Here is a 24,759-nt window from a genome sequence, read left to right as displayed (position 1 = left end):
ATCTGCCATTTGGAAGCCCAATCTTCCAGTCTCGCAAGGTCCTCCTGCAATTCATCATAATCCACTTGCGATTTAACTATTCTGCATAATTTTGTGTCATCTGCAAATTTGATCATCTCACCCTTTCCAGATCATTTATAAATATATTAAAAAGCACCAGTCCAAATACAGATCCCTGAGGCACTCCACTATTTACCTTTTTCCACTGTGAAACTGACCATTTAATCCTGCTCTCAGTTTCCTGTCTTTTAACCAACTTGCAATCCACAAAAGGACATCACCTCCTACCCCATGACTTTTTTATTTTCTTAGAAGCCTCTCATGCGGGACTTTGTCAAACAACTTCTGAAAATCCAAATACACCACATCTACCGGATCACTGTTGTCCACATGCTTATTCACAGCCCCTGTCACATGGTAAGGGCAAAGGGCCATCGGCACCATTTTGATTAGTGGCAGCCGATGGCCCGAGAGGGGGAGAGCAGCCGATAAACAAAACCGCAATCGTTCCTGGGACCCTGCTGGACCACCAGGGACTTTTGGTAAGTCTTGGGGGGGGGGGGTCGGGAGGGAGGTTGCAATTAATGAAATTTGAACGGTTGGGGTGGGTTTGGGGGTTTTGTTTTTTTTAAATGTGCCTTTTTTTCCTCCCCCCACAAACAATAAGAAAACCACATGAAATTTCATGGGTTTTCCTATCATTTCGGTGAAACCCCCCCCCCAAAAAAAAAAAACACGACGAAATAGGAAATATTGTCTATAATTCCTATTTCGTCACAAACGAATGCACATCCCGAGCAGTATGGTCTGACTCATTGCTTAGCAACTGGTTCAAGAGCTGATTGGTTGGCATCAGGCCAGGAATATATATAAATATATGAGATTTATCTAAACTTGAGTGGGGGGAGCAGCAACAAATTGACTGGATGGAAGGAAGACTACAGCTCTGTCTGTTCAGGTCTAATCTATGGTGTTGCGGTCCCAGTCGCGGCACCCGTGACTAGGCCCTTACCTTCTTGGTCCCGGCCCGTCTCCGAGGGTCTGCGGCCTGTTTCATGGCATCCCCACAGGGGGGGGGGGGACACGCCGCTGAGGAGCCCTGCCTGGACTCCTTCTCCCTAGGCGCGTGCGCAATCTACACTTATGAAGGCCATTTCCCGCCACTGGAAGCTCCGCCCTATCGATGACATCAGATGCTGCGGCCTATGTAAGGCCGCCGCGGAGCCCAGGACTTTGCCTTGCAATGGGGTCAATGGGGTTCCTTGCGGTTCTCAGTTGCTCCGTGCCATGGAGTGTGCTATTGCATTAGCAACTCCTTTCCTGCCTGAAACTTGTTTCACTCCGTGCTCAAGTCTTGCTTCTGTCTGGCTTGCTTGCAGTAACCTGTTCTGCTTCAGTTCCAGTAGTAGTTCTGCTTCAGCTCCTGTCTGGTTCCAGTAGCCAGTTCTGTTCTGCTTCAGCTCCTGTCTGGTTCCAATAGCCAGTCCTGCTTCAGCTCCTGTCTGGTTCCAGTAGCCAGCCCTGCTTCAGTTCCTGTCTGGTTCCAGTAGCCAGTCCTACTTCAGTTCCTGTCTGGTTCCAGTAGCCAGTTTTGCTTCATTTCCTGCTTGTTTCAGTCCTAGCCTGCTTCAATTCCTGCCTGTCTCCTGATCCCTGCCTGCCTGCTCCAGCTTCCGTGATCTCCTAAGTCCCAGCGGCCGGGCTCCTACAGGCTCCTTCCATGGGAGTACCGGCTTCCAGTGTGAACCACCTAAGTCCTAGCGGCTGGACACCTATGGGCTCCTCCCGGGGGAGTACAGGCTTCCAGGGTGAAGCTCACGTCCAGCTCCTGCCTGGTATCCGCCTCCTGACCTGTCACTCACCAGAGACTATAGTACACCTCTCCCCAGTCTCTCACAGGTCGGCCCATTCACTCACAACAGATTGCAAGGCCATGGACTCAGCCGAGGTACCAGGATCCCAGGATCTTCCTGGGTTGGCTCACCAGCTACAACAACAACAACAGTACCTGGATGTCCTGGCAGGATGCGTTGGGCAATTGGCTGCCTGAAATGGATGCCCATGATACCCGTTCTTTGCCTGCTGTGGGTTCGAGACCCGAGGATGCAGCCTCACCCGTGACTCAGCTGCCACCGCCTGCTCGTTACGCTGGAGATGCTAGGATCTGCCGTGGGTTCTTGAACCAGTGTTTTGTGCGTTTCTCGCTTTTGCCCCGGCAGTTTCCCATGGACTCCGTCAAAGTAGCGTACATTCTCTCTCTGCTCGATGGTAAGGCCCTGGTGTAGGCCTCCCCCCTGTGGGAGCGTAACAACTCCTCCTTGGACGACTTACAGCAGTTTGTCACCAACTTTCGCCAAGCCTTTGACGAACCTGCCCGCCAGGCCTCAGCCATGTCAGAATTGCTACAGCTTCGCCAAGGATCCTGTTCCCTGGCGGACTATGCAATGGATTTCAGAACTCTCACTCAGGAAGTAGGTTGGCAGGACGATAGCCTTAAAGCCATCTTCTTGGAAGGGTTGTCAGGGCGCATCAAGGACGAGATTGCCCCCCGGGATCTCCAGGAAGATCTTAATGCCCTCATTGACATGGCTGCCCGCATCGATCGCCGCCTGCAACAGCGAGCACGAGAGTTACGCATGACAAAGCACAGCCCTGCCCGCAGTTCTCCACACCTGCTGCCTTCACCCAGGCCTGCCCATCCTGATGTTTCTGCCTCTGAACACATGCAGTTGAGACATGCTCCACTCTCCCTTGAAGAGAGACAATGCCGCCGCTCGTTGGGCTTGTGTCTTTACTGTGGTCAGAAAGGCCATTTCTTGGCATGCTGCCTGCAGCGTTCGGAAAACTCCAGAACCTAGGAGGTCGGGAGGAGCTCCTCCTAGGTTGTGCCACAGCTCCATAAAGTATGATACCCATTACCTTGGAATTTCCCGGAGGGTCCTTGGAAACCCTCGCCTTCCTGGATTCCGGAGCCGGAGGTAATTTTATCCAGCAAGACTTGGTCTCGCAACTGAAGTTTCCTACGCAGAGACGAGAAGTTCCACTCCGGATTACCTCCATTCAGGGAATGCTCCTTCCAGGTCACATACTGACCGCCACGGCTCCCATCACAGTCTGCACCGGGGCAATCCACTCGGAGGAGATAGCCTTCCTGATTCTCGAAAAGGCTGTCTACCCCGTGGTGCTAGGGCTGCCGTGGCTCCAAAAGCACTCGCCTGTGATCCAGTGGGATACTCTGCAAATCATTAAGTGGAGCCCTATTGCCTCTCTCATTGTATGAAGGTTCCCAAGCCTCCTGCACTTCTGCTTTTGCACTCCACCCTTGGACCTCCAGCACCCCACGAGGACTTTACAGAAGTCTTCTCAAAGACTAAAGCCGAGATTCTTCCGCAGCATCACCCATATGACTGCGCTATCGACTTATTGCCCGGATCTATGCCACCTCAGGGTAGGGTGTACCCCTTGTCCCTGCCCGAGACACAGGCCATGTCTGAGTACATCACTGAGAATTTGGCGAAAGGATTCATTCGCCCGTCAAAGTTGCCCGCTGGGGCGGGATTCTTTTTCGTCAGCAAAAAAGATGGCTCCCTGACGCCCTGTATCGGCTACCGAGGGTTCAATGTAATTACCAAACGGTACCGCTACTCTCTCCCGTTGATTCCAGAACTACTTGATCGGCGCCAAGGCGCAAGAGTCTTTACTAAGCTGGATCTACGCGGGGCCTACAATTTAGTTAGAATCCGTCCCGGGGACGAATGGAAGACCGCGTTCAACACACAGGATGGGCATAATGAATATCTCGTAATGCCCTTTGGCCTTTGTAACGCCCCAGCGGTCTTCCAACACCTGATGAACGAGGTGCTACGGGATTTGCTCAACATCTGTGTTATCATCTACCTCGACGACGTCCTGATCTACTCTCGTGACCTGCCTATGCACCACCAGCATGTTTGCCAGGTGCTCCAAATTCTCAGAGAGCACAGCTTATACACTAAGCTTGAGAAATGCAGCTTTGAGAAGACTTCCTTGCCGTTCCTGGGGTATATTGTTTCGGATGATGGCTTCCAGATGGATCCAGAGAAAGTCGCCGCAATTAGGAACTGGCTGCAGCCGAGGGGTCTCAAGGTGTTACAACGTTTCCTCGGCTTTGCTAACTTTTAACGGCATTTTATTCCCGGCTATTCTTGCATAGTGGCTCCTCTGACCTCGCTCACCCAGAAGGGAGCCAATGCGGTGGACTGGCCTGCCCAAGCCTGCCAAGCCTTCGAAGAATTGAAGAGAGCCTTCTTATAAGACACATGCCTCCGCCATCCTGATCCCAGTCGGCCGTTTGTGGTTGAGGTCGATGCCTTGAATGTAGCTGTTAGAGCGGTGCTGAGCCAGCACTCCGACACTGGACAGCTTCTCCCATGTTCCTTTTACTCTAGGAGGTTCTCCCCAGCTGAGAGCAATTACGGAATCGGCTACAAAGAACTGCTCGCAGTGAAACTTGCTCTGGAAGAATGGAGGCAGTGGTTGGAGGGAGCCAACCACCCCTTCACCATTTACACGGATCATAAAAATCTCTTTTCTCCGCCAAGCCCAGCGCCTGAACCCGAGACAGGCCCGGTGGTCTTTGTTTTTCGACCGATTTGACTTCACACTACGATATCGCCCTGGTTCTAAGAATGTGCGATCAGACGCCCTGTGACAGTCCACCAAGGTTGAGGAAACCCCTGAGATGCCCCAGTACATTTTGGATCCCAAAAAAGTGTCTCTCGCCGCCTCCTCCGTGTCTTCCGAAGAAAAGACCGTGGTCCCACGGTAGGGCCGTGCTGGCATGGTCCCACGGTAGGGCCGTGCTGGCATGGGCCCACGAATCCCTCACTGGAGGGCATGCGGGCCATGCCGGTACGCTAGACCTCCTCAACCGGTACTATTGGTGGCCAACGGTAAGACAAGATGTTCATCTCGTGGACTCCTGCCCCACTTGTGCATTGCAAAAACCGCTTGGCAGGAAACCTAGAGGCTTCCAGGGTGAAGCTCATGTCCAGCTCCTGCCTGGTATCTGCCTCCCGACCTGTCACTCACCAGAGACTATAGTACACCTCTCCCCAGTCTCTCTCAGGTCGGCCCAAGGGTCCACTAAACCATTCACTCACAACATATGGTATGCTTTAATTATTTAGGGAAATTTGTGAAATTTATCTTGGAGATATTTTGGCTCAGTTTTGCTAGGCTCCAGGTCAAAGGATATACTTGTCAAAGATTGGTTTGGCATGCTTTTGGGAACTGTTGATGCACATGCTACACAGAAAATGCATGTGGGAGTCAGGGCTGGTTTTGAAAAATTCCCCTGGGCTGATATTTTCCTAGAATTCGCCCCTGTGCAAAATGCGAGCCTTGCATGTTGTTTCCTTATTGCCTTCAGAGTGATGGAAGCTAAATGTAAATTGTCTAATACTAAAATATTTCTTCTTCAAAATTCAAGCTATTGTTGCTGCATACTGATTTCAGTCTTTTTAGCATTACTTTATGAAATATAAAGCATTAAGCCTTTGATTTGTTCATCTGTCCATCTTTCTAAGGCATATGACATCACAGGGAGGGACTATTAGCAGGCAGAAGGCATATGAATTAAGAACTAAAGAGAGATATCCATAGAAACAGCCTGGTGGAGCCCATCCATTATGGGTGTTTTGTATTACACTGTGATATTTGTTATATTTTTTGACGACTTTTGCATTTTTCTGTATTTGAAGTTCTGACTGTATCTCTTGTCACGGATAAAAATTATTAAAAAAAAAAAAGATTGGAGCCTGCTGTTGCAGCAGTCTGGTATAGCCTGTCCTGCCAAGCCATCGAAAAGGCTGCCACTGAAGACTGCTGCTACTTCCATTGAAGACTGCTACCACTTCTGTGAGAGCAGACCAGCAAAACCTCTCCCACCAGGCCACCAAAGAGTTGTGCCACTGCCACAGAGGATGCTAATCCACAAAAATCTCAGACAGTTGAACGTACTCTACAGAAAGGGAGAATTGCACTGGACAATCCCTGGCTTCAGTGGCTTTGAGGTAGAGTTTCTAATTCCCAGCCCCAGCACAGCATGGGTGTCAAGACTGCACAGCATGGTGATTGAAAGGGCCATGGGTGAATATTGGGGAGAAGTACTAAGGTGAGATTCTGAGCAGTGTGTGGAATGCTGGGTGAGGATGGAAGGCCCTGCCTTGGGTATAAGAATGGGTAGAGGGCGAGAGAATAGGTCAAATGGAGAGAGTGTGTGAGAGTGCAGGGAGAGGAGATGTGCAAGGGTGTGTTTGAGACCATGGTTATAGATTGCAAGGAGTGGGAGAACAGAAGAAAGTGAGAGAAAAATGCATTGGTATCTTTCTTAAACTGTGCTCTTAAATTGCCATGGAATTCTATGCTGTTTTTATTTGAATTTGTACAGCTTTTTTTAACCAAAGTGCTCTGGTACCAGGAGGAGAAAGAAGGGTATTATCATATACGTGCATTCTCTCAGAAGGAGGAGACCCAAACAGAAAATGACTAATGGGCAACAATGACCTGCTGTCCTTAACAGCGATGCCAGTTTCCAATCAGACATTTCAGCCTTTGTCCTGCTTACTTATGAAAACCTGTTCAGCAATGCAAAACTATGGTAATACTCTCTATGCAAAAGGACAATCAGCTTGCATGAAGCAGCATCTGCATCCATAATGCAATGGCATCCTTAATACTTAATGACACCCTTAATTTGAATTAGTAGCTTACGGTGATTTGCATTTCATACTATGTACTCCGAGCAGCTAATTAGCCCCCAGCAGTCAGGGGTATTTTCTTGTCACAAAAACAGGATTGCAAATCTCAGAATCTTAGAAATTGGAAGTTCAAAAGCTAGAGCTGGAAAAATAAATAAATAAAAGCTAGAGCTGGCAGTAATGTCCTTGATGGTTTGGAATTAGGACTTAGCTGCGGCCACTTTACAACTTTTCTGTTCCACTCACACCAACACACACATTCTAAGATTTGACAGTGTAACAGAATTCTTACTTGAGGTCGGGTAGAGAATTTGCATTTTACTTTTAATTGCATCTTCTTTTTTTTCTTTCTTTTCCTCCTAGCAACAAAGATTCAGATCAACATTAATCATCAAAGTTAATGACATATGGCAAAATAATTTTCACAAGATAATACATAAAATTGCTGTGCTTTAACAACATTTCTATTAACAGCAGTTTAAAGTTAACAAAAGATATAAGGGCTAGTCCAAAAAATGCATTTGTTTCCTGTTCATCCTGCTGTCTTTGGAAAACACCATTTATAGTAAGCAAACTTGATTTTTTTTTCCATCGATAAGAAGGCTGAACTAGCCATGACATGTGGAGAGTCCCAAGCTGAGGGTTGTAGCAGAGAGTTTACTGAGTATGCAACCTGGATTCCACCACAGAGAGTAGACTATAGCAAGAACAGGTTGCGCAAAACTGCTTATCTGAATTTACTGTCAGTTCTTGAGAGATTGTCCAGACAATAATGGGAAGTTAAGGTGTGAACAGACACCCAAGTTGCAGTTTTGCAGATGTCTTTGAGGGATACAATTTGCAAATGGACCTCAGAAGAGACCATAGCTCTCACTTGATGGGCTATGACAGTGTTAGTGATTTGCAAGCCTGCTGAAGGGTAGCAGTACTAAATGCATTCTGCTATAGAGATGTGAATCGTGTCCTCGATCGTCTTAACGATCGATTTCAGCTGGGAGGGGGAGGGAATCGTATTGTTGCCGTTTGGGTGTGTAAACTATCGTGAAAATCGTTAAAATCGTGAGCCGGCACACTAAAACCCCCTAAAACCCACCCCCGACCCTTTAAATTAAATCCCTCACCCTCCCGAACCCCCCCCCATGCTTTAAATTACCTGGGGATCCAGCGGTGGTCCAGAACGGCGGCGGTCCGGAACAGCCCCCTCAATTGAATCCTGTTGTCTTCAGCCGGCGCCATTTTGCAAAATGGCCGCCGCAAAATGGCGGCGGCCATAGACCAAAACGATTTGACGCAGGAGGTCGTTCCGGACCCCCGCTGGACTTTTGGCAAGTCTTGTGGGGGTCAGGAGGCCCCCCCAAGCTGGCCAAAAGTTCCTGGGAGTCCAGCGGGGTTCCGGGAGCGATTTCTTGCCGCGAATCGTTTTCCGTACGGAAAATGGCGCCGGCAGGAGATCGACTGCAGGAGGTCGTTCAGCGGCGGTCCAGAACCCCCGCTGAACGACCTCCTGCAGCTGGATCCCCAGGTAATTTAAAGCATTGGGGGAGGGGTTCGGGAGGGTGGGGGATTTAATTTAAAGGGTCGGGGTGGGTTTTAGGGGGTTTTAGTGTGCCGGTTTTCCTGCCCTCCCCCTTCCCCCGATTTACGATTTTTTAACGATAAATCGGGGGAATTGGTATTGTATCGTGGCCCTAACGATTTTTGACGATTTAAAATATATCGGACGATATTTTAAATCATCAAAAAACGATTCACATCCCTATTCTGCTATCCAGTTGGTCAATGTACATTTTGTGACTGCTGCTCAAAGTCTATTAAGGTGTTCTGAAACAAAGAGCTATGAAGCTTGGCGATATAGCTGAATTCTTTTCTTGTAGTAAGCTATAATTCTTGTATGATTGTGGAAAGAAGGTAGGCAATATGGTGGATTGACTGATATGGAAAACCGAGACCACCTTCAGAAGAAACTTTGGCTGAGTGTGGAGCACCACCCTATTGTGGAAGAATTACATGTATGACAGATAATGAATGAGAGCTTGGAGTTTGCTGACTTTTCTAGCCAAAGTCACTGCAATCAGGAAACTATTTTTCTACATCTAGAGATTCAAATAAATCATCTCTATAGGTTCAAAAGTCAGCTTCATTAATTAATTCAGAAAGGACAACATTCAAGTCCCAAGGGACCGGAAGCTTCACTTGCCATAAAACTTTCAAATATCTCGAAACCAATGGATGAGCAGAGATGGGTTTATTGTCTACTATAACATGGTAAACCACTATGATACTGAAATATACTCTTACAGAGAACATTGTGAGACCAGAGTTAGAAAAGAATAGAAAGTATGTTAGCAAATGCTTGAGCTCACAAATTAATGGATCCAGGGCATTCTGAGGACACCAAATGAAAACCTTTTTCCATTTAAAAGCATAGTTTTTTCTAGTTGAGGGCTTTCTGGCCAAAACCACTATGTCTTCAATGTATCACGACAAAGAGACCAGAGATTATTAAGCGTTCAACATCCATGCCGTCAGTTTGAGGAAGAGAAGGTTCAGATGATATAGTATTCCTTCATCCTGTGTTCCTAGATATATGGGGGGACTGCTGGAAAGTTGTACAAGATATGCAAACCAGATCTGTCTGGGCTATGCTGAACAAATAAGGATCAACTGAGTTTGGTGTTTCAGTAGCTTTTGTACTGTTTTGGTAATCAGTGATATCGGTGGAAAAGTGTACATAAGACTTGTTCCCCAATAGATCAGGAAAGCTTCCTGAGCTAACCTGAGATTTCTTGGTAGAACTCAGAAAAATTTGTTAAGCTTTCAGTTCTGCTCTGACACAAATAGGTCAACTGATGGCAGACCCCACAAATCAAATAGTTTGTTGGCTGCTGACTGATGCTGAGATCATGCGCATGTACAAAACACTCTGCTGAGGAGATCCACTAGCATGTTGGAGATCCTGAAAGATAAGTGGCTTGTAGGGCAGCTTGATTCCTGGTTGCCCACTGCCAAATCTTTAAGGCTTCCTGGCAGAGAGTCAATGAACAACTTGATTGTCAGTTTGAATCAAAATATTCTTTCCTTGAAGAAGATGCATGAATGTCACCAGAGGCATATCTGGTTGTTCTTGATTCTAGCAGATTGATCTGAAATTGGGTTATCTTGAGAGACCAAGTGTCCTCGGTCCAAAATAATTCTGTGTGTGTACCTCATCCCACACAGTTTCATCTATCAGATGAATGAATCATCATCATTTGCTATGAGGTTCTTCATCATCCCATTCAGTTGCTGTGGTGAAAGGTGATAGATCAGGGTGTTTCCCCTCCAGGACAACTGGGAGAACTCCCTGGTTCATTTCTTCATCCCTGGGGTCCTGGATTAGTGAAACCATACTATTAGGTTCAGAAGAAGGTTCTTCAGGAATACCTTCTGACCCACTTCTGAATCCTCCTGACCATACATCACCCTGGAGGAAGTTACCTATTCAAAATTTGTGTGAAAAAAATGGAGAAAACATTTGGCTTCAATGTGTGCAAGGATAAAGACACCCAGTCAGAAGTCTTTGGTATCTTCCAAATATTGGACATGCTGTCAGAACTACTGGCTCTTCCAGTCCATGACATTCCAAACGTGTTAAAGATGAGAATATGGGAAACTCCTATTTCTGATGTTCCTATGGCCAGAAAGTGAAATCTCAAATACAGAGTTCAGAAATAGCAAAGATGTAGAGAAGAGGCTGGATAGTTTCTTCCAACTCCCTAGTCAAAGAGGAAAGGAAAGGTAGAGAGGAGAGGCTGGACATTTCTTTCCAACTCTGTAGTCAAAGAGGAAAATACATTTTTCACTATATCTGCAGTCTGGTTGATTGGCTGACATGTCATCTGATATGATGTAGAAGTTGGAAATTTCTCTTTGGAGACAAGGATTGGTTCCTGTTCCACAACAAGACTTCTAGTCAAGATAAGTGATACTATGGAACATACCAGGTTCAGTGTCTCTAATTAGAAGCTCCTCGCTAGTAATCTTTCAGGAAGTAGGAATGAGGGCTCTTGTAATTGGAGGGGGCAGAGGCAACAAATCCCCTTTTGCACCTGATCTAGGGCAACCGGCAAATATATGTGTAGATCCAGGGCTCGATATGTCAATTGTAGCACAATAGGATCCTTGTGCTTTGATGGAGACAAATGCTTGGAAGCTGCAGAAGAATGTTTCTTCAAGTGCTTCAAGAGGCTTCCTTTGAGCTGCATTGATGAATCTGGTGCAGAGCAGGTTTTTGTTGACGCATGTGTCATTGTATTGGGATCGTTGGTCTGGAAGGAGTGCCGATGGCATGTGTTCTTGTTCTCTGCAGCAATAGGTCATGTGGATCTACTGTATTGTGAGCCTGGAATGTTGATGATTCGAGGTGCGTTGAAGAAGCCAGGGCCTCATGAATTGAGGGTTTTAATGCATCATGTGTTGAGTGCACCACTGAGTTTTGCATTGAGTGCACTGAAGTGCCATGCTCATCGATGCATTAAGCATTGAGAACGCTGACATGCCTTGCACCAACAGTGCCAAAGTCTCTTGTGTCATTGATGCTGAGGCGCCATGTGTCGATGATGCCGATAAACAACACTTCAAGGACTTATGTTTCTTCGACACAGGCGCCTATGGCCCAGAGAGTGATGCTGCTTGTTTCTCAAGATTGTTCCTCAGGGTTGCTTGCACTACTCAATCCCATGTCTTTGATCTGTGCCAATGGAGGAATTTTTGAGGAGCTCCTGTTCAGCTCTTTATCAAGCAAGGCAGATGTTGCTGCACTTTGGGAAGAGGATCTGCTGCATTGCTGAAGAGATATACACAGCAAATTAATCTTACAATCTCTGGAATGCTAGGGACATGGGGACATCCATCCACAGGCATAGCAGTTTGCCTGATGATGGTTTGACTCAAAGCACCAATAATGAGGAACAATAACTTGCCAGAAATGCAGTTTTTGAATCTAGTCATGGTAGAGGTTTTTTTGCCAGACATGCTGAGGAGGGAAAGTCCTTTTTGTTTCTCTTTTCTTTTTGTGTTTAGTACTGAAAAGTGTTATTATGGATGCAGCAGAGGCAGTGAGGCAACTATAAAAGACAAAATATAGATAACTGAAGATTTTAGAGAAAAAATATCTGGTGAAACAAAATATATGTCCATGCTTGTGCTGGGACAAAAAATGACTAAGGAATCTCAGGAGGCAAGTAATGCCCATGCTCAGTTGCTCTACTAGCTAGGAAAGATTGGTGTATGGTGCCACCATCACCCACATGTCATGGCTAATTCAGCTTGCATAAAGATGGAAAAGGGAATGATCAGTAAAAAAAAAAAAAAAAAAGAAGGTGATATTGCCCCTGTTTAAATCCTTAGAGCCTGATATTCAGAATTACGCGAGCGCACATAAATCTACGCCCGATTTTATAACATGTGCACGCAGCCGTGCGCATGTTATAAAATCTAGGGTCAGTGCACGCAAGGGGGTGCACACTTGTGCACCCCCTTGCACGCGCTGAGCCCTAGAGGAGCCCCGATGGCTTTCCCCATTCCCTCCGAGGCCGCTCCAAAATCGGAGTGGCCTCGGAGGGAACTTTCCTTCCACCCCCCCACCTTCCCCTCCCTTCCCCTATCTAACCCACCCCCCAGCCCTACCTAAATCCCCCCCACACACCTTTGTTGTCCTATTTACGCCTGCCTCTGGCAGGCGTAACTTGAACGCGCCTGCCGCGCATGATTCCCCCAGCACAGCCGCCGTGCCGGAGGCCTCGGTTCCGCCCCTGGACCGGCGCTCGCAGGGGCACTTTCTCTGGGTTATGCACATAAGTTACTTGCGTAACCCTTGGAAAATCTTCCCCTTGGTGAGACCGTATTTGAAATATTATATATAGTTCTGAAGACTGCATCATCCAAAGAGTATAAACCAATTGCAGTTGATCCAGAGAGGGTGGCTACTAAAATGGTGAGTAGTTTTCATTCTAAAGCATATGTGGACAGACTTAAAGATCTAACCATGTATACCTTAGCTTAGAGGAAAAGCAGGATATGGGAGATATGGTAGAGAGAGACATTTAAATACCTCCAATGTTTCCATATAGAGGAGGTAGGCCTCTTTCAAAGAAAAGAAAACTCTGGAATGAAGGGTCATGTGATAAGGCTAAAAGAGGGTAGATTTAGGAGTAATCTCAGGAAATATTTCATTACATAGAGGATAGTGGATGCATGTAACAGCCTCCCCAAGGAGGTGGTTGGAAACAAGGATAGTATCTGAATTCAAGATAGCATGGGATAAACACAGAGGATCTCTGAGGAGGTGGAAGGGATTGTATAGATGAATAATTGGTGTGGATGAGCAGTTTAGATAGGCTGTAATAATCTGTTTCTGCCATCATGTTTCTCTATTTCCAGAACTGCATATAAAGAGTTCCACTTTTAAAACTGAGGCTGAGCATTTATTTATATAATTTGATTGATATACCACCTGATATAAACAATCTCCAGGCAGTGTACAATAACAAACATGAAATAATCCCCATCCCAAAGACTGATTTCATAATCCCCTATACAATCTTTAATAAAACTTAACAAAAATAATTGGCCACCCATCCAACTTTAACATCCCTAATCAAAACTAAATATTAACATCTCATCTCATCTTCCTATGCATCATCCAGTTAATCCAACAAACTTTTTAAAACTATATTTTTTAAAATTCTGCATATGTTGGTGCATTATAATCAATAACCATAACATTCTATTGATCTATCCTTATGGTTATCTAAACCAGTGCAAGATGAAACAACAGGCACAAGTGGTATACTTACTTTACAAGACAAACAGTGATGATGGTAATTAATATGAAAAGCAAAAGGAGACCTCCACCTCCAGCAACCAGTGGAATGAAAAGATGATGCATGATTTCTAGAAGAAGACAATTTATGATTAGCATTTTAGAACAATATTTTTGGCACCTTTGTAGATGATATCTTTTAAAGAACCAACACACAACATATTGTAGTACAGAGGTAGGCCGCTCGGGTCCTTGAGTGCAGCAGGTCAGTCAGGTTTTCAAGCAAATTCATGAGATGAATTTGCATTCACTGCCTCCACTGCATATAAATATATCTTATGTATATTCATTGTATATCCTTAAAATCTGACCAGCTTGCAACACTCAAGGACCAGAATTACCTACTCCTATTGTCATACATGGATCTTTCTAGACTTCTGAAGAAGAGCTCTGTAAGCTCTACTGCAACAGCTTTTTTTGTTGGTCCTTTTAAAAGATATTGCAATCTACAAAGACAACAGTTTACTCTGAATCAATATGACTACTAAATTTATTTTTCATTTATTTTAGTGCTTGAAAAGAGAACTGGAAACAGCAGCACTGATATCTTAACTCCTCCAATTTTCATAAAATGCGCACAGCAATGGCAACAGCAATGACAATGGTGGTGACAAAAGTGCATCAATGCAGTGGTAAGAGTTCATTATCCCTATTATTGCAATCATGGCTTCTCTGCCTGCTAACGCCAGTGAGGAAGTTGTGATAGTGACTTTTGTGATATTTAAGCATTTCCCCACTGGGTCCTGAATAGACACAACTAATTCATTTCTGCACTAATTCATTTCACAAATGAATTAGTGCAGAAATCTTCAGAAATAAATCTGAGCTTAACAAGTTGTAACGACAGGCCTTTTCCTAACATACACAGTATACATTGAGTGATTCTGTTAATTCTTTAAATTGTATCTGGCTCAATGACATGAGATGACAATAGCTGAAACCACAGCACTGTTGACACTGAATCACTGAACCACCTCATAGTATTTCCTCAGGAAATTGTTTTAAGATTTAAAAGAAAGCTGCCATCTCTTCACATTATAATCGTGTCAACAGTGGAAGGCGCGAGATATTTTCTTCTTGCTCATGCTGTTTTCTTTAACCTGAAAATGTTTTGCAAGTATGCATAATTGTAATAAGAACTATTCGAATAGAATTATACTAATGGGAGATATAATGCATCTGCTGGTGACATTGCTTGTAACAAAATTTATGCCTCTCTTTATGCAATACAGCAGGGGTGATGCACACCACAAATGCGGAGTAAACAGCACACACATACAGATAAATATCAAACCAAAGAAATGTGTGGCACATAAGTATGACCGTTCAATTCATATATCTACAGCTTTATTAGTTTTCAGGCCAGCAGGAGAGATACTTGTTTTACAATGTACACTTGTCATTATAAAGAAGAACCCCAACAAGGCCATGTTTCGCACTAAAGCTGCATCAGGGGGCCCAGCAGGTATTCACATCTACAAATAAAAGCAGTTTGAAAGTATTGAACAGGAGGCAGGCACAGAAAATATAATGTTTAAAGGATAATTCAAAATCAGAGGATCACTAGAGCATACTGAGCAGGGATAAGACACAGGGCCGGATTTTAAGAGGTACGCGCGGGTGTAGATTTGTGCGCGCAACCTGGCTCACAGAAATCTATGCCCGATTTTATGGCATGCGAGCGCAGCCGCGTGCATTTTATAAAATCCGGGGTCAGCGCGTGCAAGTGGGTGCACACTTGTACACCTTGCGCGCGCCGAGCTCCGATGGCTTTTCCTATTCCCTCCGAGGCCGCTCCAATTTTGGAGCGGCCTCGGAGGGAACTTTCCTTCTGCCTCCTCCCCCCACCTTCCCCTCCCGTCCCCTACCAAACCCGCCCCCCTAGCCCCCTACCTAAACCCCCCCTGACCTTTGTTTTTAAAGTTGCGCCCGCCTCCGGGCAGGCGTAGGTTGCACGCGCCGGCACTTGGCCGGGGCGCGATCCCCCAACACAGCCACTGCACCGGAGGCCTCTGTCCCACCTCCGCCCCCGGACCGCCCCTCCCCGCCCACTCCCCACCCCTTTTTTCAAGCCCTGGGACATACGCGCATCCCAGGGCTTGAGCGCGTCGCCGGGCCTATGCAAAATAGGCTCGGCGCGTGCAGGAGCGGGTACTTGCGGGTACTCGCGTAACCTTTTTCAAATCCGCCCCACAGTATATAAATCCTGGGCCAACCCCAGCAATTCAGTGCTGTGGGAACTGCATTCAGATTCTATAAGATAAAATAAAGGAAAACCAATTGACTGCAGAGGACAAGAGGGTGGAAAGGAAGAAAAAGGTTGTGAATAGTGGGAAGAAAAAGGGGGAAGGATGGGGAAGAGGGAAGCTGCAGGGGGGAGAGGAAGAGGGAGAAGAAAATTATAATTGAAAACTAGACAGGTGAGAACAGAAAAATGAAAAGAACCTCACAATGAAGCAGCTATGCGGGAAGGATCCTTCCTAAGGGGGAGACCTCAAAGAGTCACAATTTAATATTCTGAAAGAACAATAAAAGGTGTTTAAGGAGCAGACGAGTAAGAGGAAGAAATCCAAACTTGCATATATAAAGCAAATTGTACGACCTACAATTGAGAGAAGCTTTCCAAAATGGGCTTAAGCTGCAGTACCAGCGTTTGTCCACATTGAGGTCGCAGTACCAGAGAGACTTGCAAATGTCCGGCATAATTGCACCGTGACCGGTGGGAAATAAGAGAGAAATCCCTCAAAAGTGAAAAGCAATGGAAGGCAGAGAAGCTCCTAGATGAAGTGAGGGAGAAAACCGAGGCAGCCGCGTTGGGCCGTGGCGTACAGAGCAACATAAAAGTACATTTAGAATAGTTGGAATATGGGAGGAAGGTAATCTTTTAAGGAGGGAAAATTGTAGGGACAGAAAAGAAGGGAACTTAGTGCGCTCCTACTTAGTGCGCAAGAACAAACGTAAAATATTGTGTGGAATTACCTTCACACAGGAAAAGACGCTGTCCTTAAGGAGGACAGGGACCAACAATTCGGACTGTAAAAAAGGGAAGAAGTAAAGCCAAATGGTAGACAATATGCCGATAGCAGATGGAACACAAAAGGGAAGAAGGGAACTTACTTTAGAGAGGTTGGTGCCAGCAGCGATTCATGCAGCGATAATCTGAACAGTACGTCCTAAAAATCCGAAGTCTAGGACTAGATAAAGAGAAGAAGCGTGCCACGCTCACACACATGTGACTGGTCAAGAACCAATCCAAAAAGAGTGATGATCAAAGAAGGAGCAAGAGGGTAGATGAGAATAATGGGACTAAAGGCACCGGATCGATACAAGGGAAGGGAGGGTGGGGGGGGGAGACAGGCACCAGGCAGGGAAAGGAAAAAAAAGAGAGAAAAAAGGGGGAGGGGGAGAGAGAAAGAGGAGGTGGAAAAATGGGGAAGGGAAGGGGGGAACAGAAAGAGGGGGGAAAGGGAAGAGAGGGGAAAAAAAGGAGGAGGGGCAAAGAAAGGGGAGGGAAGACAGTGGAGATGCACTAAACGAAACCTTGAGCAGAGAGGGAGCACAGAGAGGGACCACCCACTGGACTGAATGATGAAGGAGCAGATGGTACCCGTTAAAAGAAAGTGGACCATTCAATTGCCCAATTCAGGCCTTCAAGGGTTAAGGAATTTAATTTAAAAATCCACCGTTGTTCTTTCTCTTTCCTTATTCCACACTGTCCTCCTCCCTCCCTCTCACATATGCATCACTAATCCACTTCCCTACTCTCACCCCCCCCCCAGTGCCCCCGTCCCACTTTCCCTCACTTCGTTTCCCACTTTTAACCCATCCCCTTTCTCATACACTCACCCTCTGATCCTTTTCTCCCCCACCCTATCATTTCCTTCTACTCTCAGCCGCTCCAAACTTTTCACGATTCCTTTACCTGCACCCACACTGAAACCCTCCCTTCCTCTTTACCCATGTGCGTGCTGATCCCAGCCTCCTTAAATCAGAGTACAGCAGCAGCAAGACATCTTCTCGGGCTGCTTCCTCTTCCTGTGCAGCCCGGGGCCAGAGAGTCACACGTCTATATACCAGCGTAAGGAAGCTGGGATCAGCAGACTTAGATTAGGTAGAGAGAGGGTAGATAAGCAGCAGTGGTGGTCTCCATCTCTGTGTGTCCTAGTTCCTGCTCTCCCGTAAATCTGGGGAGAACAAGCAGTTCCACGAGAAAGAGCTGGTTTCTGCAGCCAAGGAATTGCAAGAGAGCAGGGTCCCTGCCTGTGACTGCTCCCAGCTTCTAATCAATGACAGTTACAAGGCTCAAGGTAGAAAGTTATTTGGTATTTGATTAATTCCTTGACTTTCCAAAGACCTGAACTCAAGCTGAGTCACAACCGCACAGTAGACATTTCCTTGCCTCAAGGAGCTTACAATCTAAGGGAGTCATTTACCAAGCTGTGGTATTTTCCCTGAAGAGGGAAAATATGGCAGAATTTATTGAGCTACTACACAGAGTGCCGCAGCGTCATAAAACCCTGTGGTATCTTCCCCGGTGCTAAAATACTGCAGGTTAGTAGCCTGAAAATATTTCACAGGATGGTGGCTCCCATAGCTTGGGATACTTTCTTCTTAAAGGCCCCTAGTGGCCTGAATAATCCCCCCCCCCCATCCCAGTATGCTGAGACCCCATGTCCCACCCTCCTTGCTAATCCAGGAGGTACCTAAATTAACCAAAATGTTTAAATAAAAGTAAGCATCTGGGTACAGGCCCCACCCCTCCCACTTTCATTAAAAAAACGAAATAAAGCTTGACCCACCCACCCCTGTAGGCTTTACTGATACAACCCTGGTGGCCCAGTGGGGGCACAGAGCACCTTCTGTGACCGCAGGGCAGGAGCCGCCATTTTACAAAATGGTGCTGACCATCCAAGTTTCTACTGCCAGGCCCAGAGCCACGGGGAATGCTCTGGGGCCCTACTGGGCCACCACTCATGTATTGGAAAGTGCCGGGTGGGGAGGGGGTTAGGGGATGGCGAGCTCTGGGAAGGGGAAGGAAGTAACAGAATAATGGTTGGGGAGGCTGCAGGTGTGCAAGGGATTGTAATATGAGCTCTCTTTCCTTTGGTAACCCCTCCCGCTCACCCTGTTCTGCCTAACAGGTTACTGCGTCGCTGGATGCATGCACTGCAACATTGTTAACCTCCTAATTTTGAAACGTCTCACCTAGAAACACCCTAACTGGGCCCCTTTTTGGTCTGACTAAATCTATGGGCACAGTAATTCTGAGTTCATGAAATGTAGGAAGGAAGGAAGTTTTTTTTCCACTCTTACTTTCTCCCTTTTGGTTTTCCCTGTTAGGTAAGATTTTTCCTGTCTGTGTTTTTATTGACTGAATATCTTAAGGCCCAGGGACTCAAGTTTTTTGTTATTCGGAGGAAAAGGTGTCTTTCACCCAGAGAGAACCAGTGAATTAGTGGTATCATCAAGGAGGCATGGATTCACATTCATTGCCAGCATAAAGGAGTTGAGAAGAATGGCTTAAGTGGTTTGGCTTTGGATCCAGGGAAGGATCATTCAGGGAGAAAAGAGGTAATGCAGTAACCCACCAGTACTAACAGAGAAGTGAAGACTACAGGAGAGGTGTAAGAACTGAGACTTTTTTTATTCTGCTAATTGGGAATACAATTCTGACCATTCCACACTGAGAAGAATCTATGGGTACATTTGTAAAGTGGGAAGAAGGTTTACCCTGACTTCAATCTGAGCGATTGGAAAGGCGCAGGAGACAAATTAAGAAATTGACTTTCATACATTCTAAAGACTTTTACTGGAAGGGTAAGGTCACAAATTTATTAAATTTCACTTTGTAAGAATACATTGAGCCATCATCAAGGGCTGTAAAGAAGACGTAATTCATCTTTACAACAATACATTTGAGTTGGAACCTACAGTTTCCAACATGCTGCTAGATACTGTAAGAGATCGTCAATGCTGTATACAAGGAGTTAAGCAGAGTGACTTGGGAGTAAACAACGTTAATGGGTCTTGGAGTTAAGCTCCCCCCCCCACAGACAGCCCTGGACACTCAGAGTTGAATTTACATCTTTGGAGAACTGTGCAAGTAGAGTCAGAAGTGAGATGTGAGCCTTCAGATCCATTATTCAGGGTTTCCCACCCAGGGGTTACATGAAATTTGCTCTTTATCTTGCAAATTGGCATTGTGTGGATTGTGGTCTTGATGTATCCATAGTTAATCCTGCTTGATGATGTACCATTTATTGCTAGTTACTATATGTGTTTGGAAAAAATTAATATGCATAATTTCTACATTGTGCGTAGATACTGGGATGCAGACTTTATCAAATCAGCCATAGCATGCAGAACTACACCCTAAAGATTCATTTTCCTATTACCAATCTAGAGTGCTAAGGAATACAGATTTTTTTTTTAAGTTGCATCCTAGTGAGGTGTTTTTGACCGGTAGTGAATGTGTAGCTGGCAGAGAAAAAGAGACAAACTCAGTCAGTCGGTGACTCAGTGTAGATATCTCTGTGAGGCAGGGGGTGGTACCAGCGTACCCGTTTTCAGAAAGTGTCACAAAAAAAAAACACAAGACAATTTTTTTTCTTGAAAAAGAGCAAGGCTGCCAGCAGGCAGAGATGCTGACACATTAACACAGCAACACTCTGACGATAACATCGCATATGTGTCCTAACAATAATACTGAAAACACAAAATGAGTGCTGGCTGTGGCAGGAAAAGAAGGAAAAAAAAACCTACTGGGAAAGGCTGAAGCTAGGAAAAGTAAATTAAAATTCCCTTCCCCTGACGCTGTCTGACCATGCTTGAAGAGTTTGATATATCTACCACAGCTGCTGCCATTAAGAATTTATTGCAGCAGGTGACGCCCCATAGACCCTCCCATTCCCAAAGTCATTACCATCATGATTAACGATTTCAGCATCAGAAAAACAGCAATCCTAGCTTAGCACAGGCAGCAGACTTCATCCTGCTGCTGCCGTTACAGGCAGCACTATTCACAAGGTCTCGAGAAAGCTTTCACGGCACTTGTGAAAAAGAAAGAGTCCCCATTTTTTTGCAGCCCAGATAGCAGGCCTGCCTGTTTCACAAAGCAGATGTTCTTCTCTCTCATCGCAGAGAAGTCAGGAACCGGGCCTCCTAAATCTGGCACTAAGTGAAAGCCTGAGATGAAGGTGTCAGCGGTTAAAACTGAGGAGGAGCAAGATCTTTCTGTTATAACTGGTGGGAAAGGTTGTTAGAGGTAAAAAAATAAGAGAAAGCGAGAAGGGGAAAAACCAATGGAGCCACTCTTTCTGGAGCTGCAGAGGATTGACTAATAATGATTAATGGTGATTGAGGATGGTGACCATGACAACACAGCCAAGCCAACTGGTATTTGAGCAGGTAAAGCTAGAATGCCAGCAGTAGTGGTGCCAGGAAGGAAACACTATAAAATATCCTTTGATTGCTGTGATTTATTGAGAAAGATTTTTTTTTTTTGCCTGATTCTGAAAAAGCTGCTAAACAATAAGCTGCTTGTGTGAAAGGGACTTGCAGCAAAAACTCCAACAGAAATGCTTTGGTACCACCGACGTACTGTGGTATTTGAATAAAATTCATCGTCAAAAGGGATGCCCTGAAAACCAACCCTCCAAAGATGCCAGGTCCAGTAATAACACAAGGAAAAGTACAAGTAGGAGCAGCGGCAGATGGAACTTGTTACATTCCCCTCTAGCATCAGCGGTTTTCAGAGAATCTCCAGGAGACTGCCACTGCCACGCATGCCATCAGAGTCATTTATCTCTGACAGAGCATTTCGTTGAGTCCTCCATGGCGATAAAGAGAAAACATTTTTTTTTACCATAGCCATCGTAGTGTCCAGACCACCTCCCAATCCTTTGCCTCAAAACTAAATATCTGTATTCGATGGGGGGGGGGGGGGAAGGCTGATGTGCATAGAGCAGGAGAGAGACCTTGGGGTGATAGTGTCTAATGATCTGAAGTCGGAGAAACAATGTGACAAGGCGATAGCAAAAGCCAGAAGAATGCTGGGCTGCATAGAGAGAGGAATATCGAGTAAGAAAAGGGAAGTGATTATCCCCTTGTACAAGTCCTTGGTGAGGCCTCACCTGGAGTACTGTGTTCAGTTCTGGAGACCGTATCTACAAAGAGACAGAGACAAGATGGAAGCGGTACAGAGAAGGGCGACCAGAAAGGTGGAGGGTCTTCATTGAATGACTTATGAGGAGAGATTGAAGAATCTAAATATGTACACCCTGGAAGAAAGGAGGAGCAGGGGTGATAAGATTCAAACTTTCAGATACTTGAAAGGTTTTAACGACCCAAAGACAACGACAAACCTTTTCCGTCAAAAAAAAATCAGCAGAACCAGGGGTCATGAGTTGAAGCTCCAGGGAGGAAGACTCAGAACTAATGTCAGGAAGTATTTCTTCACAGAGAGGGTGGTGGATGCCTGGAATGCCCTTCCGGAGGAAGTGGTGAAGACCAGAACTGTGAAGGACTTCAAAGGGGCGTGGGATAAACACTGTGGATCCATCAAGTCTAGAGGACGTGAATGAAGAGGGGGTGGCTCGCGGGAATGAAGGCTACTACCTGGAGATAATACCCTTATTCAATATACATACACACGGTTAATGCGACTCCAACATTGCTCTAAGCTTCAATGGTAAGAGGAAATGTGAAAAAAAAAAGAAGGATTTGCATTCACAAAAAAGCGGGGTGTAGCTTGCTTGTTACAGCGGTTACTACCCCCAAAGCAAATAAGCCTGATACTTTACTTTCAATGCATATCTACTAGCATAGCTCTCTGTTTCAACGACAGGGGAGAAGGTCTGATACTTCACTTCCAATGCATAGCCAGCATAGCTCTCTGCTTCAACGGCAGGGGAGAAAGTCTGTTACTTCACTTTCAACACATAGCCAGCATAGCTCTCTGCTTCAACGGCAGGGGAGAAAGTCTGTTTCTTCACCTTCAATGCCTAGCCAGCATAGCTCTCTGCTTCAACGGCAGGGGCAATGTAGAAAAGAGTATCTATATATATATATAGACAACAACCAACAAGGACTAAATTACATAGTCGAGTAAACAAAAGCATGGGTTTAGCTTGCTTATAGAGGTGGTTACTACCCCTAACTAAGCTACATATTCAATTAGATGCAGTTCCAACACTGCTCTCTACATTAATGGTGGGGTGGAAGGGAAATAAAACTAAAATGTACTAAGAGCCAAGCGTAACAAGTAAGAGGGAAAAAAAAAGTGCCTAGCTTGCTGGGCAGACTGGATGGGCTGTTTGGTCTTCTTCTGCCATCATTTCTATGTTTCTATAGACATTTTATAATCCACCTTATTCCATGAGTGGCCTCAAGGCAGATTACGCAACAAGTTTTAACTAACAGTTCCAGTATATTGCAATCATACGAATAATATTTACAATGGATAGACTTTAGAGGACGGGGTGTTATAACTTATAATCCTTACTCGACGGTTCAGGTAAAAAGGTCAGAAAGACTGAGTGTCTCTGCCTGGTGTACTCTAAGGAAAGCTGCAGACAAAAAGCCGTGCCTTAGCTTTCTTCCTGAAAGATGGCTCGAGGAGTAGGGGTAACAAAATAACATAGTAGTGATGGCAGAAAAGGACAAAATGATCCATCCAGTCTGCCCAGCAAGCTTTTTATAGTACTGTCTCCCGTGCCGTGCAGGTTACTCCATGTTTCTCTTAAGGGTAGAAGCATTACCTTGTTCCAGATTTTTGGAGCATAACAAATGAGGCCACAAAATCTTATACAGGACAGTCTAGCCAAAGAGGGGGAGGAGCAAAGTCATTTGAGAGGACTGAAGCTCTCCAATGGGAGTGTAAGGACAAAGAAGTTGAGAGAGTGACTCAGAAGCTTGTTTATTCACCTATTTGTAGACAAAGCAGAAGGTTGTCATTTGTATCCTGCTTTTCCTTGAGAGCCAGTGCAGCTGGTGTAGTATTGCTTTTCTGTGGTCAGTTACTGTGGCTCCTACCAGGATTCTAGCACTTGCATTCTGTAGAAGCTGGAGGCACTTCAGACTATTTATTTATTTTATTTGTACGGTTTTGTGCTCCACAACTTCCATTACAATATGTCCAATGCGGATTCCATAAAATGCAGTCATAAAATCACAATAAAATACAAATATAGCATGGTCACAACTAGTTAAACAAACAAAGCAAAACAGTACAATAGCTTCCACTCACACATTTAAGAATCAAATTTGAAGGCCATACTAAAATAGAAAGTCTTCACCTTCTTCCTAAAAAGATTAGGAGTAAATTTTAAAAGCATTGCTTCTGCTAAAAGGCCCATATATGCCAGTAAATGGGCTGCACGTGAGCAACGCGTATTTTAAAAGCCACAAATTATGTGTGGATAGGCGCATAGGCAAGCTAAGAAAAAGGGGCATAGTAAGGGCATGTCAGAGGTGTTCTGGGAGTGAGTCAAGAATTACTTGCACAAATCCATAATTTAAATCTAGCAGCCACAGTGTGCAAGTGACCTGTTAGCTGTGCATGTTTACTTCTGCCCTTGATGAGGTGTAAATCTGCATAAATCTCTGTTGAGGCCTAGAGTGAGTGGGTGAGGGGTCTGGATCGACTGGAGGGAAAGCAGACTGAAGAACCAGAGGGATCTGGATGACCTCAAGATGAACTGGGCAAACTGGTGGATTATTTGTTAAAACCGGGAATGTCCTTCACGCGAGCATAGACATTCCAGTGTGCCTTAAAGCCAACAAAGTCCTAAGGAAGAAACACAAAATATGTTTGCTTGAGAAACTGCTTAAAATTAGGAGCATACATATGTGCGGTAGGTATATTTGAAACCATATGCACACAATTGTGTGCATGATTTAAAATTTCAATGTATGTCCGCTCTCGTGCCCATATGCATATGTATGGGCACCCGCGTGCTTGTTTTAAAGTTGTCATCCCTAGGGATGTGAATCGTTTTTCAACGATTAAAATTATCGTCCGATAATGTTTATATCGTCTTAAATCGTTATAGAACACGATACAATAGAAATTCTAACGATTTATCGTTAAAAATCGTTAAATCGTGTTAGTGCGCACTAACTCGAGTTAGTGCGCACTAACTCCCCGTTAGTGCGCAC

At 45.3% G+C, this 24,759-nt stretch overlaps 1 protein-coding gene across 2 annotated transcripts in view; it reads right to left on the bottom strand.

Annotated features, from left to right (window-relative positions):
* CD226 (CD226 molecule) overlaps positions 1 to 24,759 on the bottom strand; it is an 89,885-nt gene that overhangs the window by 23,011 nt on the left and 42,115 nt on the right. For both annotated transcript variants that reach the window (XM_029592685.1, XM_029592686.1), the window contains exons 4-5: positions 13,577 to 13,673; positions 7,033 to 7,099 (exon numbers count right to left, since the gene is read on the bottom strand). In XM_029592685.1, the coding sequence (XP_029448545.1) occupies positions 7,033 to 7,099; positions 13,577 to 13,673 (164 nt within the window). The remainder of the gene's footprint in view (positions 1 to 7,032; positions 7,100 to 13,576; positions 13,674 to 24,759) is intronic.

The sequence above is a fragment of the Rhinatrema bivittatum genome, chromosome 2, assembly GCF_901001135.1.
Source record: "Rhinatrema bivittatum chromosome 2, aRhiBiv1.1, whole genome shotgun sequence".
In the NCBI taxonomy this organism is placed as follows: Eukaryota; Metazoa; Chordata; class Amphibia; order Gymnophiona; family Rhinatrematidae; genus Rhinatrema; species Rhinatrema bivittatum.
Note: the sequence above shows the minus strand (reverse complement) of the source record. Positions and strands in the feature narration are given on the sequence as shown.